The following is an 18,235-nucleotide window of genomic DNA, read 5'->3' on the forward strand; positions in this document are numbered from 1 at the left end:
GCACTCTACCAACTGAGCTATATCCCCAGCCCTTTATGTTTTATCTTAAGACAGGATCCTGCTAAGTTGCCAAGGTTGGCCTCAAACTTGTGCTCCTCCTGTCTCAGCCTCCTGAATTACTGGAATCAGGGGCTATGCCACTGAGCCCAGAATGACCCTGACAATTTGAAGAGAACCAGACCAGCTGTCTTACAGACCATTCTGGTTTGTTCTATTGCTTCCTTGTGGTATCATTTCAATTATCCCTCCGCTCTTTTATTTCCTAAAAACTAGAAATCAGACCTAAAGGCTTAATAAAGGTTAACTTCCTGAGTAAGAATATCTGAGAGTTAATGTTATATATGCAAAATTGTATCATACCAAGAAGTGCATCCTAGCCAGGTCCTGGGGCACATGCCTATAATCCCAGTGGCTTGGGAGGCTAAAGCAGGAGGATTGCAAGTTCAAGGTAGTCTCAGCAACTTAGCAAGACCCTAAGCAATTTAGTGAAATTTTATCTCAAAATAAAAAATAAAAAAGGGCTGGAGATTGGCCCAGTGGCCAAGCACCCCTGGGTTAAATTCCTAGTACTAACAAAATAAAACAAAACAAAACAAAACAAAAAAGAAATGCATCTTGTCAGTTGTTCTACTGAAATCGATGAAAGTTGGATCACTTGCTTAATCTGGGACTGCCAGAACACTCTTTTGTACAGATGTATTGTTCCTTTGGTTTTTTTTTGGTACCAGGGATTGAACCCAGGAACCTTAACCACTGAGCAACATATCCAGCCCTTTTTTTAAAAAATATTTTATTTAGAAACTTTCCAAGTTGCCCAGGGTCTTGATAAGTTGCTGAGGTTGGCTTTGAACTTGTGATCCTCCTACCTCAGCCTCCTGAGTCACTGTGATTACAGGTGCGTGCCATGGCACCTGGCTCCTTTTGTTATTAACAAAGAAATTAGAGGGTGGAAAGTGGAGGTGATAATATTTTGGCACCATGCAAATATATGTTCTGTAAAAACCACTCACCTAATGATTTTAGCATCCATTGATGATCTTTCCTTGGTTCAATAATTTCACTAGTGATTTCTATTCTATTACTCCTACATTTATAATTTGGCTTTCTTCTGTTAAGAAGCACTTTCTTTCTTCAACCGGGGAAGCTAAAACTAATAAGCTCAGTGTAAGGCAGCAGTTCCTTGTTGTTGTTGTTGTTGTTGTTGTTTAATCAAAATGATTATTTTGTGAAAGGCAGGGTAGTTGTGTAATTATTTTTTCTTTTTCTTTTTACACTAGGAATTGAACCCTGTACCTCATGCATGCTAGGCAAGAACTCTACCACTGGGCTATAGTACCAGCCCTTTTTATTTTATTTTGAGGTTGGGTCTCACTAAGTTGCCCAGGCTGGCTTTGAACTTACAATCCTCCTGCCTCAGTTTACTGAGTAGCTGGGATTATAGATATAAGCCAACATACCTGGCTAGTTCTTTCGTTTCAGTTATTTTCAGTGTAAGAAACTGGGAACAACAGCCACATCTAATGATGGCATATCCAATTTTTTTCTCTCCTCAACCCTCTTCTGAGCTTCGTTATGAACACATGGATTTTTATTTATTCAATGTTCTATAATCACTTATAGTCTTTATTCTTTTGGTGCTCAGAATATCCCAAATTTGGCCAGTAAGGGCTCTGTGAGTTGGTTTCAGTGTTCTGACATGCTGTTAGCTTCGGAGATGACTCTGTTTTCCATCTTTTTTAAAAATATTTTTTAGTTGTAGATGGACAGAATATCTGTATTTATTTTGTCATGTGGTGCTGAGGATTGAACCTGGTGCCTCACACGTGTGAGGCAAGCACTCTACCACTGAGCTACACCCCCAGTCCTCTGCTTTCCATCTTAATAAGATGTCCCATCAAGTCTGAGCTTTTCCATACTACGTTACACGATCTTTCCAGGAAGGAAATGTATGCCAGAAGAAGGCTTCTAAAAAGTCTGAGAAAAACAGACCATCAAGAGCAGATCTGCCATGTCTTTGTGGTTATTAAAGCATTCTGAGTTGGAAGTTGGAAGGATATTTGGGATCATCTAGTCACCTGTGATGATACTTACAACACTGCTAGGACTCCCCAATAAATGCCATTTAGCAACTGGCCTAAATACTGACTCACAGGGAGCTTACCTCACTTGGAACATCCCATTCTGTCACAGAGCTGCCTTATACTGAGCTCATTAGTTCTAGCTTCTCTCCTTTGAGCCTATGGCTCTCTTATGAATCAGGCCTAACAGGTCCACTTAATGGTTTAGGAGGAACTTGGTTCTAAAGGATAATTTCCTCTTCTATTCTCTCTCTCATATTCAAACAGATGAATTTGTTTCCTGGATGTGACTGGGTTAATTTTCAAATACCCTACCATGACTTGCAAGATCCAACTGACTTTCAGGCCACTTTACATACTTAAATAAAAACAGAGCTGGGATTTTAATTTCTACCTAAATGGAGTCCTGAAATTCATCTCAAACTCTTCCTATGGCTGTACCTCAGATACAGACTGCTGCCAACCCAGCTGATTCCACCCCTAGAAATCCCCTGCGTCCAGTTCCTCACCTCTCAATTTCCTCTGACAATGGTCTAACGTTTCCCAACTTCAGTGCCTCCTATGCCCATCAAGCCCACAGGCTGCTCCCACAGCAGTCTTCCTGGAACACTCCCTGCTTGGCAACTGCACCTGCTTTATCTCTGCAGAGTCTAGCATGGTGCTGAGCACATTGTATGTAAGTGCTCAATAAATAGAACTGGATATTCAGGCAAGAGGCTAAAATAAAGTGACTAGCTGAGTTGCTTAACCTCATGACTCAGTTTTATTGTCCACTATTGTCAGAAGGAAATTTCCTTGAGTCTTAAACAAAAGTCATTTTATATAAAGCAGTGTTTAGAAATGGACCAACAAACTATTTCGAAAGTTTGGGTCAGTTTAAGTGTATAAGGTTTTTTTGTCTGTTCACTGGTGGTGCTACCCAGGGCCTCATACATGCTAGGGAAGTATACTCTACCACTTGGCTATACAACCAGTTCCTTTATATATATTATTTATTTTACATGTAGTTGCATAAAAGTTCTGACTGCATGCATTCTCTTTAAGGTTCAGACTTTCTAAATAATAAACTGTACAATATTAAGAAAATATAGACAGCACACTGTTCTACAGAAAATGATTGGATTCAACATGAATATAGAAAGAAAATCAAAACAAAATAACTTCATTGTATAGTGACACACCTAACTGAACTAGTAATCATAAATCCAACTTGAAAAGTCAGTGCTGGCAGATTGGGAGGTAGTTGGTTCACTTCTCTGTAGATACTGATGGTGGCACTGCAAACTGGCTGAGTCTCTGTGGAGAATAATCTGGTCTTGCATAATAAGAATATGTAACTTTTCACAGGCTTAGGTCCAGTGATTCAGCTGGAGAAATATAACTTAAGAAAACCAAATTTCTATACTATGTGTATTTATGACACTGACGACATATCTCAAATTCCCCAAATAAGAGAAAGACCAACCTAACCACGTATCACTGTATACACTATGGTGATATATTACAGTCATCGAAACTGACAAGCATATGTTCTATTTGCACAAGTAGATACATACTGTTAGCCTTAGTTAGTGTTTACGGTTAAGAATGAAGACTCTGGGGGCTGGGGTTGTGGCTTAGTGGTAGAGTGCTCGCCTAGCACACTAGAGGCCCTGGGTTCGATCCTCAGCACCATATTAAAAAAAAAAAAAATAAAGGTATTGGGTCCAACAACTAAAAAATATTAAAAAAAAAAAAGAATGAAGACTCTGAAATAAAGACACTTCAGGGTTTTTGAATCTTGGTGTTACAATTACCTCCATGCTTTCAGCAAATATTCCTCTTCTGAAAATGGATTCAGACCATGCAGGTTCTCCAAGCAGTTACAGTTATTTGCTCTCAAGAACGTGTGGTTTTATTTTAAAAAAATCTTTTAAATTTTAGTGCTAGAGAGCAAACCCAGGGCTTTATGCATGCTAAGCAGACATTCTACCTCTAAGCTATACCCCTAGCCCAAGATGTGTATTCTTTTTTTAAAATTTATTGTTAGTTCTATTTATTTACACGACAGCAGAATGCATTCGGATTCATTGTACACAAATGGAGTAAAATTTCTCATTTCTCTAGTCGTACATGACGACATAGAGTCATACCATTCATGTAATCACACATGTACATAAGGTAATGATGTTTGTCTCATTCCACCATCTTTCCTTCCCACTGCCCCTCCCCCACATTTCCCTCCACACAATCCAACATTCCTCCATTTTTCCCTTACCCCCTTCCCTAGGTGTATATTTTTATTTGAACAGAAAACAGTTGGTTATACAAGCTCTCACACTGCCTGAGTTCATATCCCAGTACTGCCACTTGCCAGTCATATAACCTTAGGTAAGTAATTTAACCTCCCAACATTCCAGTTTCAATTCATGTGTCTAATATGTATAATATCGGACAAACCTATGGCAAATAATATGACCTGTCCCATAAAATCCATATGGGGTTGAAATGAGATGATGACTGCAGTGCTTAGCATAGTGTCTGAATTACTATCATATCTACTGATACCTACGATGTTCCTGTCATTCCAACAGTGTACCCATAACGTTTAAATTTTTATAAGAACTTTACATAAGGTGAGTGCTAATCTTTTCACTATATATATTTTTAGTTGTTGATGAACCTTTATTTTATTTATTTATTTATTTCTATGCAATGCTTAGAATTGAACTCAATGCTTCATACATGCTAGGCAAGAGCTCTACCACTGAGCTACAACCCACCTGGTGAGTGCTATTATTGGGGGAAAAAAAAAAAACCTTAAAAGAAATGAGATCAGAGGGGTCCATGTGCATTAGGTGAGAAAAGAATGCAAGATGGTTTGTCAGATTCCAACTACAAATATGTAAAATGAAATGCACTTATACTTATGCAAAGACAAACACAGAACTAAAGATCACTAAGTCCATTTTGTTTAAAATTAGTCATTTCTTTGTTTGTCTTTTTAAGTAGAAGCAAGCAGGTATGAGTTGTGGGCCCCAGTCCCATGGCCTCTACTGACCCATTCCCTTCTTTTGTCCCAGTAGGGACCAGGCTATGTATTAAACATCACTTGGGCACTGGTTTCCACCAGCAAGTGCTTACCTGGAGGAGATAGAGGAGTCCTGGGACAAACAAGGTGATTGGATACAGAGATTGGTATGTTGCTAAGGCAAGAAAAATAGCACTGAGGAAAGCACTGCCTGTAAAAAGAAATAAGTGCATGGAATAATCCAGCTTCATCAATCAAGATTAGTCTCAGCAAGTCTCTATCAACATGAAACTTTCCATAACTATTCAAACAATCACCTCACGAGCACTTCCTGGTGCACAAGGTGCTATGCAAACTCACACAGAGTACAAGCTTCTTGGCTTGGTTTCCCATGAAAGGAAACCAAGGAAGTCAAAACCATCTACCTTTAGCAACCTGGGACACCACAGCATATTTCTTGTGAAATTTTCAGATCCAAAAGGATTCTACAAAACTTTAGCCCAAAGATGTATAAAGAGATTGACTATTAACAACTATGACCTATTTAATGTACCAATTTATTAATCCTACAATGATTGCTTATGATATTCAGAGCTGTGAAACTATGCCTTTGGATTTTATAACATCCCATCACTCTTTACAACACTCCTTTATGTGCTATCTTCAGATCATGTGTTTCTTTTTTCTAAATTAAAATATATTTTTATTAATAATGTCCCCATTTACTACATAAAACAGACTACTATGGAATCATTAAACATGATACAAAATAGTTTGTAACGACATGAAAAGATGTTTACAATTTTCCTTTTGTGAAGGTTATAAAAGAGATAAATGCTGTGTCCTTTTAAAAAAAAGACTAAACAGTTAGACCATGAAGTTTATAATATTTAACTCTGGATGGTGGTGAAATTATGAATGATTTTCCCTTTTTTGCTTCTCTGAATTCTTTAAAACTTTCCAAAATGAACATGCTTTGTTTTTGTCACAGGAAAATAACTGAATTCTGTTTTTTTGGAAAAAAAAAAAAAAAATCAGCTCTTCCCTTTTGAATGTTTCAGACATCAGGGCACATAAAAACAAAAGTCTAGAGAGTCTGAGTTTACAATGGGAGTTTCAAAGTAGCCCAGAAATCAGTTGGGTATAATTGATGGTTCAATGCTGGTGTCTTACAATAATAATACAATATCCATGATTGCCCTCATTAGTGTAGGGGTTACTGTTCATTGAAAATAACAGACATCTTCTTCAACGATGTTTCATAAAAACAGAAAACTATTCAGTCCAAGGAGTTTTATCCCCTTCCCAGCTCACTCCAGGGACAAACACAAGGAAATGATCCAGAGGCCCTTTTGCTCACCAAAGTAGTCTATATACTTGAAATATCTTAAGAGTCACCTTGGGAGTAAGAGGGTTGAGTCTGATAACTTTACAGAAAAGGGAATGAAAAGAACTTTGGGCATTCCATCCTTCAAACCAAGGAAACTTGCCAGTCAGAACAATCCTAGTAGACAGAAAGTAGAAAGATGGCAGAAAAAGGAGGAAGTTAGATATTAAAGGCAAAGGACAGAATTTTATGGAGTAGGGCTATCCCACCATATTGACAAGTACCAGGCAAGATGTTCTGGAATAAGGTACTTGTAAAAATGACCAAGCAGGGACAAAATCAGTCCCAGCTAAAGCATTCTACCAGCAGAGGCCTCTACACAACTGCTGAGTTGAAGACTCAAAAACCAGGACTAGGTCATCCTGAGATGAGGAGATGGCACAAGTGCGAAGGTACTGTCCTAGAGCCCAAGGGTAAGAGCAGGCTCAGGATTCCTTCACCCAGTTAAAATCTGAATGATGTTTTGTGGAAACTGGTTAAGACAGGGAAAAAAACTGGAAAGAACTTTTTATTTAACATGGTTTTCCATAGATTTTGGGGTGGAAGAGACAGGTCAATGTGTTTGTTACCAGAGGAAGGAGGCTAATGTTCCAACTTCATCTATTCTTACAAATGAGGTGAAAACAAACACATGACCTTCACCTCCCTCTGCCACAGGAGACATCAGAGAGTGAAATAAATACAACCATCTCCTGCCCTGTCTGAGATCAATAATTGCGTGTCTGGAACAGCTGAGAAAAAAAAAAAAAAAATGCTCATAGCCTAGTAGAATGGACTTGTGAGTTTTAGAAAACTTGCTCTGAGAGTCAGAAAAAAGCATCTCTCTTAGTAAAATCTTTAGAAAAGAAAAATCTGTTGTTCCCACTATTCTGTCAGTAAGTGGAATCAATGTCCAGTCCCCTTCCCCCCAGTTCCTACACTCCTTCCTGACACCTATCAGCAACCCTGTTGATCCACCTATGGAGCATCCATCACTTTGGTTCTTGCTTTTGTCATCTGTCACCATAGGTTTCAGCAACCTCTTCCTTCCCCTCCTTAGCAGTCTCCCTGATCCCCTCCCATCCAGTCCACCTCCACAAAAACACCAGAAGGATCCTTCTAAAACAGTTTAGAGTGTGACAAGCCTGTCCTTAAAGGCTTCTAAGGCTCCATTTCATCTATCAGATTAAGTGCAAATTCCAACAGCCTCACCATCCGGGTCCAGTTTCTTCAGCTTCCCCTCTCACCACTCACCCCCTGCCACACACCCTGCCCTCCAGGTACAATCAACCATTTCCCCAGTTTTTGAAAACATCCTGCCCTTTCATTCTTGTGTCTGCAACCAGGCTATTCCCTCTGCTGAACTGTCCTGCCCTGCCCTCCTTCTAGCAGAAGCCCATCTTTCAATGGCCAGTTGAAATGACACTTCCTCTATGAGCCCAAACAAAGGTGATAACAACGGTCTACTACTAACATTTACTGCTCACTTAGTAGGAGCTAGACACTGTCCTGAACCCTCTGCATCAAGAATGTGTCAGACTCCATTGCTGGATAACTGTGGCCCTAGAGAATCTGTAATGAACATCAGTCAAGAGTAGGAATGGCGCTGAGGTTGTGGCTCAGTAGTACACCGCTTGCCTTCCATGTGTGAGGCATTGGGTTTGATCCTCATCACCACATAAAAGAATATATAAATAAAATAAAGTTATCATGTACAACTACAACTAAAAATAAAAAAGTGGGCATGGCTGCATTCCTATAAAATAGGCAGCTGGTCACAGGTCCCTGGATTAGGACATTCTCACACAAAAAAAGTTTTGATTACTGCCTGTCTTGATAACCAGTGTTCTTGAGTCCTGTAATCAGATATTTTTAATAGCCCAGAAGTAAATGCAAGCCAAGTGTCCACCAAATGATGAATGGGTATATTATGTATCTTTAAAACAGATTATTATTTGAAAATAAAAAAGAAGCCACTTATTTTGTATAACCCCATTTATAATATGTACCAAATAGCCTAATTCATATAGTAAATGGATTGGTGGCTGCCTAGGGCTTGAGGCAGTTTGTGTGTATGGTGGGGGGAACTATGGAACTATAGGAAGTGATGGCTTATGGGCATAGGTTTTCTTTTTTGGGTTGATGAAAATGTTATAAAATTGGTTGTGGTGATGGGTGTACAACTCTTGAGTATAACAAAAACCACTGACTTGTAACTTGTAGACAAATAAAAAAATTCACCTAAAAAAAAAAAAAAAAAAAGAATGTATCAGACTCAAAAAGCCCCTTAGGAAACATCACAACAGCCTTGGTAAAAGCTTTACTTTTTGACTCATTTTCTTATAACAGTTTTTCTGAGATAGAAATAATAAATTCACTCCACATGGTGGCACACATCTGTAAGCCCAGTGACTTGTAAGGCTGAGGCAGGAGGATCACAAGTTCAAGGTCAGCCTCAGCAACTTAGCAAGACCCTGTCTCAAAATAAAAAATAAAAAGGGACTGGGGTTGAGCTCAGTGGTGGAGTGCTTGCCTAGCACATGTGAGGCACTGGGTTCAATCCTCAGTACTACATATGAATAAATAAAATAAAGGTACTGTGTCCATCTACAGCTAAAAATATCTTTTAAAAAGTGGGGATGTGGCTCAGTGGTTAAGCACCTCTGGGTTCAATCCCTGGCACCAAAATTAAAAAAAAGAACAACAAAGAAAGAAAAGCTGGTATGTTTTCAGTTTTCAGATAAGCTAGAAGGGGCAAGAAGAATGGGTTTGGAAGGCAGAAAGTTGGAATTATATGTGCTTGAGGCAGGGGCAGGGAAGATAAAAAAGAGAAGTAAAATATGACTTCAAATATTTTAGACAAACTGTGCAATAAGAAACCACTGCTGGGGTTTGCTTTATGGTAAGCATGTATGAGTGCCAGGGAGACTGGTGACTCAGTCTCTGTCCTCAGGGAGCTCCCAGTAAACAATTATAAAACATGGGAGGAAAGTACAAGAAGCAGACCTAGCCCATCAGGGGAGGCTGACACCTGAGTATTGAACAGTAAGGAGGTGAGGCCTGGCATCCAAGGAAACAGCAAGTGCAGGGGCAGGAGCATGAGAAAGAATGGTATGCTGGGGGTAGGAGATGGTAACTAGATCAGTATGGCAAAACAGGGAGATCTAAGAGGAATGACTGGAAGAGGACCCAAAAGGGGATCCTGTGGGTGCTCGTAACATTCTGCCTCTTAATCTGGATGCTGGAATGAGTCATTCTGTAAAAAGTCATTTACCAATACACTAATGATCTGGACATTTTCTCAATACATGTTATACTTCAATAAAAAGTTACCATTCAAAAAGTCTCAGCAAGAAGACAGGGGTCAGTCAGATCATGGAGGGCTGAGTTTGCACAATAATCCAAAAATATCTATCTACAGGCCCAGACAGAACTTTTGAAATAATGCCTGAGAAGGAGCCTTGTGAGGAAGGAACTATGCCAACGGGTTATGAGTTTTATCCCAAAATGATACAATTTACCATTGTCTGTTACTGTAGCCCAGATGTTCAGGCACTAGGTTTTTTGAACAAGGGTTGGCCTTCAGCCTGATCACAGGAAAATTAGGGTAAATCAGTCAAGGGGGTATGTGTACTAGCTGTGGTATCAAGGAATGTCATTATCTACCCAATCTAGATCTGAATGTTTTCCACCTCTCTGGGGGGTATGGGTTGGGTAGGCAAGACAAGACAATCCTCAGCAAGCCCTTGGGGTAATGACATGCCTCTACAGTTGGCACTTTGATCTGGCCTGGATGGGTAGTACAGTTGCAGGATAGAGCAGGAATGCAGCCAAGGAGGACCATGGACTTCAAGGACAGTGAGCAGGGCGTGAGATACTGGGTCACAATCAGTGACCCATCCCAGGACAGGCAGTGGGACAGACTAGAATATGATCAAAAGGGCTGAGGTACCACAGGACTATCAGAAAAGGAAGTTGCACCAGGGTCTGAGGCAAACAAGCAATACTGCCCAAGAGAAGGAGGTGATGCCAGAGGCAGGGTCCAATATATTATATTCCTTGCCAAGTGTGCTCTTTTAACAGGGTAGGATCTTGTAGCCGATCCACACTAGTGATGATGAAGGTATTCTGTTCCAGCCACAACTGCCAGCACTTCACATGTCTTAAGTCATTTAGTCCTTTCCATTACTCCAGGAAGTAGGTCTTTATTACTATTCCCATCTTACAGATGAGGAAACTGAAAGACAGAAAAGTTATCTGCTCAGGGTCACAAAGCCAGTGAATGACAGGAATAAGATCTGAACCCAGACTTTCTCACTCAAAACCCCACATTTCTTAACTGCATCACTATACCACCCGCTGGATTTCAATCTCTATCTGAACCATAAAAATTACAATACACAGGGGCTGGGGTTGTGGCTAAGTGGGAGAGTGCTTGTCTAGCCCATGTAAGGCACTGGGTTCCATCCTCAATACCACATTAAATAAAATAAAGGTATTGTGTCCATCTTTAACTAAAAATATTTTTTTAAAAATTACAATACACAGAACAACTATTTGTTGAGTGGATTCTGCTAAGGAAAGATGCTAAGCACTTTGTGTTTCTCATTTACTCCTCCCCTCACTCTAGGAGGCAGATATCTCTTTGATCAAATGGAGACTCTTGAGGCTGCATTATCTGCACAAGACTACAGAGCTGGTAATTAGAATAAGCAGGTTTCAAAGTTGGGTCAATCTGACAAACTTGATCTTGAGCTCCTTCTCTCTTGGGTCCTTGAGTCTTCTATGACTCTCTCCACTGCAAGGTTTTCCTCTACAGGAATCCCAAGTGGAAGTGATAGGATCAACAGGCTTCAGGATCATCACTACTCCAAGACTGGGCTCCAACAAAAGCTCTCATTCTAACTTTCTTCCTGATCTCCCCTATCAATCCCAAAGAATCCTTAGAAAATGACAATAACCAGTAAATAACTTAGAAAATGACTAACCAGGCCACTGCTTACCAACATGTTCTATTTCATTCATTTTGTATGGATGGGTGTGTAATAGTGGGGACTGAATCATTCTTTACATTTGTTCTGTTAGACAAAGGCTATTTCAATCCCCATGGTACACATAAGAAAAGTGAGGCCTACAACTGTTTGTGACTTGCCTGTGCTGTTACAGCCGGGAAAGAGTGGAACTAGGATTAGCCACCAGATGAGTCAAACATAAGAGCAGCCTGAGTTCTTAATCACCCATCTGCCTTCTGATAGTTCACCCTGATCCTTTTTTCTTAACAAGCAAGTCCTATCACAGAACCTCTTTTGGTGGAATAAGGGGAGATGGAAGGATCTTTAGGTGGCAAACTTCAAGAATTTACAGTTTGGAATATCTCTTTATTAAAAAACACCAATGGTGAACACGAAGCAGCACCTATTGTATCTGTTTTCCTTTTTAAAGTCAAATGAAGACTCCTTCACAGGGATGGAGTATTTTAATTAGCTCACTGAAAGAGTACTTTCTGACCAAAGCAACAGCCTTCATAGTGAAATCCAAGCCACTCCACTAACATCAGCCCTTCCCACAGACCTGTTTCCCTGCCAACACTCTAATAAGGACATCACAGTACAATGGCCGGGGCCTTGGCTTTGACTTGGATTTTCAGTGTGTTGCAGGTGATCCTGGGCTGCCACAAAGGAATTCAAGGGAAGTAGGTAAAAGTCAAGAGGACACAGCAAATGAAGTCATTCCCTTCTGTGCAGCACACACTTCATGGATGTCTAGGAACTGCCACTGTCCCTATATGCTTATTACTCAAGCAAATTTAACATTTTTATTTATGTGCTCACTTAAGGAACTTTGGAATAAAACAAAAAAGAAACAAAAGTCACCCATGAACTTGCTTTACAAAGACAAGTATCACCATTTTAAGGTCTATTTTCTATTTTTGTTGTTATTTTAACATAGTTGAACTTAATTAAAATATATGACTTTGTATTCTGCTTAAACTACAAATATATTCCACAAACTTTTTTTGGTAGTACTGGGATTGAACCCAAGGCCTCATGAGTGCTAGGCAAACACTCTACCATTACACCCTGAGTCCTAATTTTTTTTTTTTTTTCTTTTATGGTACTGGGGATTGAACCTGAGGTACTCTACCACTGAGTTATATCTTAAACCCTTTTAATTTTTTGAGACAGGGTCTTGCTAAGTTGTTGAGGTTGGTGTTAAACATATCATCTTTCTGCCTTAGCCTCCCAAGTAGCTGGGATTACAGGTGTGTGTCACTGTGTCCACCTTTAAATTTCATTTATTTATTTTTAAGGTACTAGGGATTGAACCTAGGGTGTTTTACTACTGAGTTACAATACCACTCCTTTTTATTTTGAGACAGGGTCTCCCTAAGTTGCTGAAGCTGGCCTTGAACTTGCTGTGTTCCAATCTTTTTTTTTTTTTTTAATATTTTTTAGTTGTGAACAAAATGTCTTTCTTTCCTTCTTTCCCCTCTCCCCTCTCCCTCTCCCTCTTTCTTTCTTTCTATGTGGTACTGAGGATTGAATCCAGTGCTTCACACATGCAAGGCAAGCTTTCTGCTGCTGAGCTACAACCCCAGCTTCATATTCTTCAATCTTTGCCTTCTGGGTCACTGGGATTATAGGCATGAATCACCAGCCTAGCTAAATTCTCTTTTGAGACAAGGTCTAAGTTGCCCAGCTTGGCCTTGAAATTGTGATTCTCCTGCCTCAGACAATTTACAATTATTATTTTTTAATACTTTTATTTTATTTTTATGTGGTGCTGAGGATTGAACCCAGTGCCTCACAGGTGCTAGGTAAGCACTCTGTCACTGAGCTATAATCCCAGCCCCCAATTTATAATTATTTGAAAATATTTATTGAGCTAGAGATGTGGCTCTGTGGTAAAGTACCTGCCTACCATGTGTGAGGCCCTAGGATTGATTCCTAGTACCAAAAAAATTAATTAATTATATTAAATTAAATATTCATTATATGGGTAAATCAACTATATTTTACTATTTAAGGAATTCCCCTATTTTGAAGTACCTTCTGGTTTTTCCAATCGTAAATAATTTTCAACTAAAGACTGCACCATAAAGCTTTACACATATTTATGGATTAATGTGGGATAGGTTCTCAGAAGTAGAATTAACAAATAAAAGTAAAAGCATTTTAAGATTACTGCCAAACTGCTTCCAAAGAGGGTTATACAAATTTATTAGTCAATGCACCACAAGGGAAAATGCTTATATGGTGATACAACCTTTGCTAGTGGATAGAATTATCTTCCAAAATCTGCCAATTTCAAAGGTCAAAAATAAAATTTTTTTAGAGTCACCTGTAGGTGAGGGGCATAGTCCAGGTAGAGCTTGGTCAGTATGTTTGAGGCTCTGAGTTCAATACTCCGCACCACAAGAAAAAAAAAAAAAAGTCATATATATTTCATTGGCTTTTCTCTATTAATTTTCTATGAAGTTGAAAAATTTTTCAGGATTTTTTTGAGTTATTTATATTCCTTCTCTTGTGACTCTTCCTGATTGTCTTCTTTTTAAAACAGTGAACTATTCCTCTGTTAATTTTATTAAATATCTAGTGAGGCAGCATAAATCTGAAATGCAGAAATATGATTTGCAAATTTATAAATGAACTACTTTTATTGTATATACTGTTAGTAGGAATTACTAATAAACTCAAAATGCCAGAGTGGTTCAGAGTTCCAGCTAAAATAGAACTCTTCAAATATTTTAACAGATTAGGAACGTTGTTTGTGATAGTCTCTATTTATAGTAATCAACAATGGAAAACAACTTAAATGTCCAGCAAAAGGAAAGAGCTGGGACTCTACGACAAATGTGCACAAAAAATGGAGCTGCCATCTCAGTAGAAGTGAGGCAAAGTAAAGAGATTATTACTTTTCATTTGATGTATTTGAATTTATTTTATTCTTACCAAGTACTTGAATGACTTATTAAAAAAAAAAAAAAAAAAAAAACTAAATTTAAAGAAAATGAAAATGTGTCATCCAAGGTCAAAAATCATTCATATAAAATAAATGTAAAAAGTAAAACAAAATTGTGTGTATAAAATTACAAAAATGTCTATGAATTCATTCAACCAAAATCTGGAATCACATGATAAAATTTTCTTTAAATCGCTCTATGGAGGGGCTGGGATTGGAGCTCAGTGGTAGAGCACTTGCCTAGCATGTGTGAGGCACTGGGTTCGATTCTCAGCATTGCATACAAATAAATAAAGGTTCATGAACACCTAATAAAAATATTTTTTAAATTGCTTTATGCAATGAAAAACAATGTGGCTTTGAAAGAGATTCATGTAACTTATTTATACATTTTTTTCCCCAAAACTGAAACCTTTCTATTGACTCAAAGGGCAATTAAAAAAAAATTTTTTTTTAAATGGCATTCTTCACACTTTTGTGTAAGACTCCTATTGCATGTACTCTCAGAGGGCATGTCTTCAGTCTATTTTTGCACTCAGTTCTTTAAAAGTGTACATTTATGATGGGTACCGTGGAGCATGCCTGTAATCCCAGCAGCTTGGGAGGCTGAGGCAGGAGGATTACAAGTTCAAAGTCAGTCCCAGCAACTCATCAAGGCCATGAGCAACTTAATAAGACCCTATCTCAAAATAAAAAAAAAAAAGGGCTGGTGATGTTGTTCAGTGGTTAAGCACCCCTGGGTTCAATCCCTGAAACCAAAAATAAATAAATAAATAAAATAAAAGTGACATTTCCAATGCCAGGTATGGTGGCACAAACCCATTACCAGTTACTCTGGACACAGAGGCAGGAGTTTAAGGACAGCCTGGGCAACACAGTGAGACCCCTGCCTTTAAAACAAAAAGGAGGGAAGGGGACTAAGGATACAGCTTAGTTGGTAGAATGTTTCACTTAGCACACACAAGGCCTTGGGTTCCATCTCTGGCACCAACCCCTACCCACCCCCGCCAAAAATCTAAAACAGACATTTCCAAAGGCAAATCCTCGGTCCCTGCTGCCATGCTGGGGCATATATTCCTATTTTAGCAATGCCAGGCACCTTGATAAACAGCAGTATATAAGTCTGATACTCTGGAGATGGAGAATACTTAGAGACAGCAAAGAGACTTCACTATGTCAGAGTTGTTTCTGACAAAATGACCACAACCTTCAGAACAAGACAGTTCAGGTAATGTAATTTGTAGTCATTTTAAGTAACCTGATAATAAGTTACACTTAAGGACCTATAGAAAGACCACCCATAACCAATCCAGGAGAAACAACATCTTATGAAGATCTAAGCCACTCTTATGTGCCACCTAGAAAAGATAAGTACACTTTAAGTAAAAGGTTCTATGTACAACTTTGACTCTATTTCCTGAGTTGGCAAACTAGTTAGCAACAGTGAACAGAAATAGGGACTTCTACAATTTTCTTACAGGAGTAGAAATTCAACAATGAATTTCAGAAATCCAAAAGAAAGGACACACCTAGTAGCAAAATAATTCTATTTCTAGGACTTTACTATAAGAAAATAACTGAGTGGATACAAAAATTATTGTATGTTGGAAAGTTAATTGTAGTATTACTTAAGTAGCTCAAAACTAGAAAATCATCTAAGTATTTCATGATAAAAATTCATTAAAGAATTTCTAAGGGCAGGGATTGTGGCTCAGTGGTAGAGTGCTTGCCTTGCATGCATGGGGCACTGGGTTTGATCCTCAGCTCAACATAAATAAAATAAAGATATTGTGTCCATCTACAACTAAAAAAAACAAAAGAAGAATTTCTACACATTCATCCATTGCAATGGAATAGTATGCAGACATTAAAATGACAGACTAGATGTTTATTGATCATATATGGCAGATTGTATTACTGGCCCCAATTCTCCACCTCCCTACCATGTACTCTGCAGGCCTTTCCACTGTGGACAAGATAGAAATCTTCCCTGGGCTGAGCTGATGTTTTGATCAATGGAATATAAACACATGTGATGTAACCAGAAACATAAAAAGTACATGCCTGATTGGGCTTGCTCACTATTGTGCCTCTGCTACCACTACAAAAAGAACATGCTTAAGTTAGTCCACTGGTCCAGGAAATGAAAGAGATGTGGAGCAGAGCCCAGCCTAGATTAGTCAACTCCAGCCAGTGACTGATACATGAATGGGCCCCAATGACACTGGCCAACTGACTAGCCATGTCCAACCTAGATCAGCTGATCCACAGCTGATTTACAGGTATGAGCTAAGTAAATGCTTGTTGCTGTTTTAAGCCTCTGGGTTTGGGAGTGGTTTATTAAATAGAATTTTTGTGGCACAGTTAACTGATACAAAATTTATAAGTATGGAAGAAAATGAGGCTGGGGAGTTAGAATTCTGGAACTATAACTCAAATGCTAATAGAGGGACTTCCATTTAAAATGTAGATTGATCACCTCTCCCCACCAAAACCTGACTGAATGACAATAAGTGAATAAAACTAGTATTAAACCACAAAGAACAGAAGAGATTATTGCAAAAATATCTTAACATAGCAATGGAAAATTTAAAGCAGGAGAAAGAGAGAAAAAGGACTTAGCAATAAGGAAAAAACTGCAGCTCAGTGGCCTTAAAGAAGAATACCACTAAAAATCAGGCTGATTACCCCACATAATTTCTAAAACATTCAGTACCTGAAGGCATCAGGTATTATGAAAGGTGGAAGAAAAGTACACAGATGGAAATCAAGGCTGGGGAATGTAGCTCAGTCAGGGTATGTGCTTAGGAGGCTCAAGGTCCTGGGTTCCATCTGCAGCACCAAAAATAAAACAAAAAGAAAAAGCGGGGGAAATTATGCTGAAATTTTGGGAACTGACCAGTAAAAACCATAGGTCCCATCCCAAGATGTGCAGCCAGGTGAGTACTCTCACATATCTCACCCCTCTTCATATTCCACCTGCCACAGTTTCAGAGAAAGTTAAAAAGTAAAGGTCTATGGAATATGAGCACAGTCCAGTAATGGACTGAGAAGAATGAGCTGAAAAAATAGTAAGATTACATGAAAGTCTACAGACTCAAATCAGTCACCTTCCCTGTTCCTGCTCTCATACGTCCAGCAGCCAGTCACATAAACCCTTTACACTATCCCAACCCTAACTCTGCTACCCTCAGGCAGGACACTGGAGGATTTCTCTGGAAAAATGAAATAGCTTCAGAAAAAATAAAACCTAATGACAACAACATTAAAGGATGCCTCCAACAACAACAACAACAAAAAGCCAATCCATACAGTGAGAATGATCTAACAAGCCCTGCCCATGCACAGTGTCCAGTCAAAAGGTCACTGTTCACTCTTAAATATACGCAGCCAGATCCCTAGACATAACAGAAAATCCTCCCATGAGAAAGACTGTTCTCAAAAACTGAAAAAATATAAAATATATTCAGAGAATATATAATACTCAGAGAGATAATAGGATATTAAATTGATACAATAAATATAGGATGTTTTAAAGAAAGAATTGGAGGGGGCTGGGGAGATAGCTCAGTCGATAGAGTGCTTGCCTTGTAAGCACAAGGCCCTGGGTTCAATCCCCAGCACCCCCAAAAAAAAAAAAAAAAAAAAAAAAAAAGGAAAGAAAGAATTGGAGGCCAAGAAAAAATTTTAAATCTAAAAAAAACATTAAAAATTCAACAGAAGAGTTGGAAGATAAAAACAAGGAAATATTCCAGAAAAAAGAATGAGGGAAAAAAGTAGAAAAAATAAATCAAACATAGATTATAATTATCTGATCAA

The 18,235-nt window shown here is 38.7% G+C and overlaps 1 protein-coding gene across 4 annotated transcripts in view; it reads right to left on the reverse strand.

Annotated features, from left to right (window-relative positions):
* Positions 1–18,235, reverse strand: part of PIGU (phosphatidylinositol glycan anchor biosynthesis class U) — an 88,843-nt gene that overhangs the window by 42,208 nt on the left and 28,400 nt on the right. For all 4 annotated transcript variants that reach the window (XM_079128299.1, XM_079128298.1, XM_079128301.1 and 1 more), the window contains one exon: positions 5,202–5,299. In XM_079128299.1, coding sequence (XP_078984425.1) covers positions 5,202–5,299 — 98 coding nt within the window. The remainder of the gene's footprint in view (positions 1–5,201; positions 5,300–18,235) is intronic.

The sequence above is a fragment of the Sciurus vulgaris genome (genome assembly GCF_902686455.1).
Source record: "Sciurus vulgaris genome assembly, chromosome: 2".
In the NCBI taxonomy this organism is placed as follows: domain Eukaryota; kingdom Metazoa; phylum Chordata; class Mammalia; order Rodentia; family Sciuridae; genus Sciurus; species Sciurus vulgaris.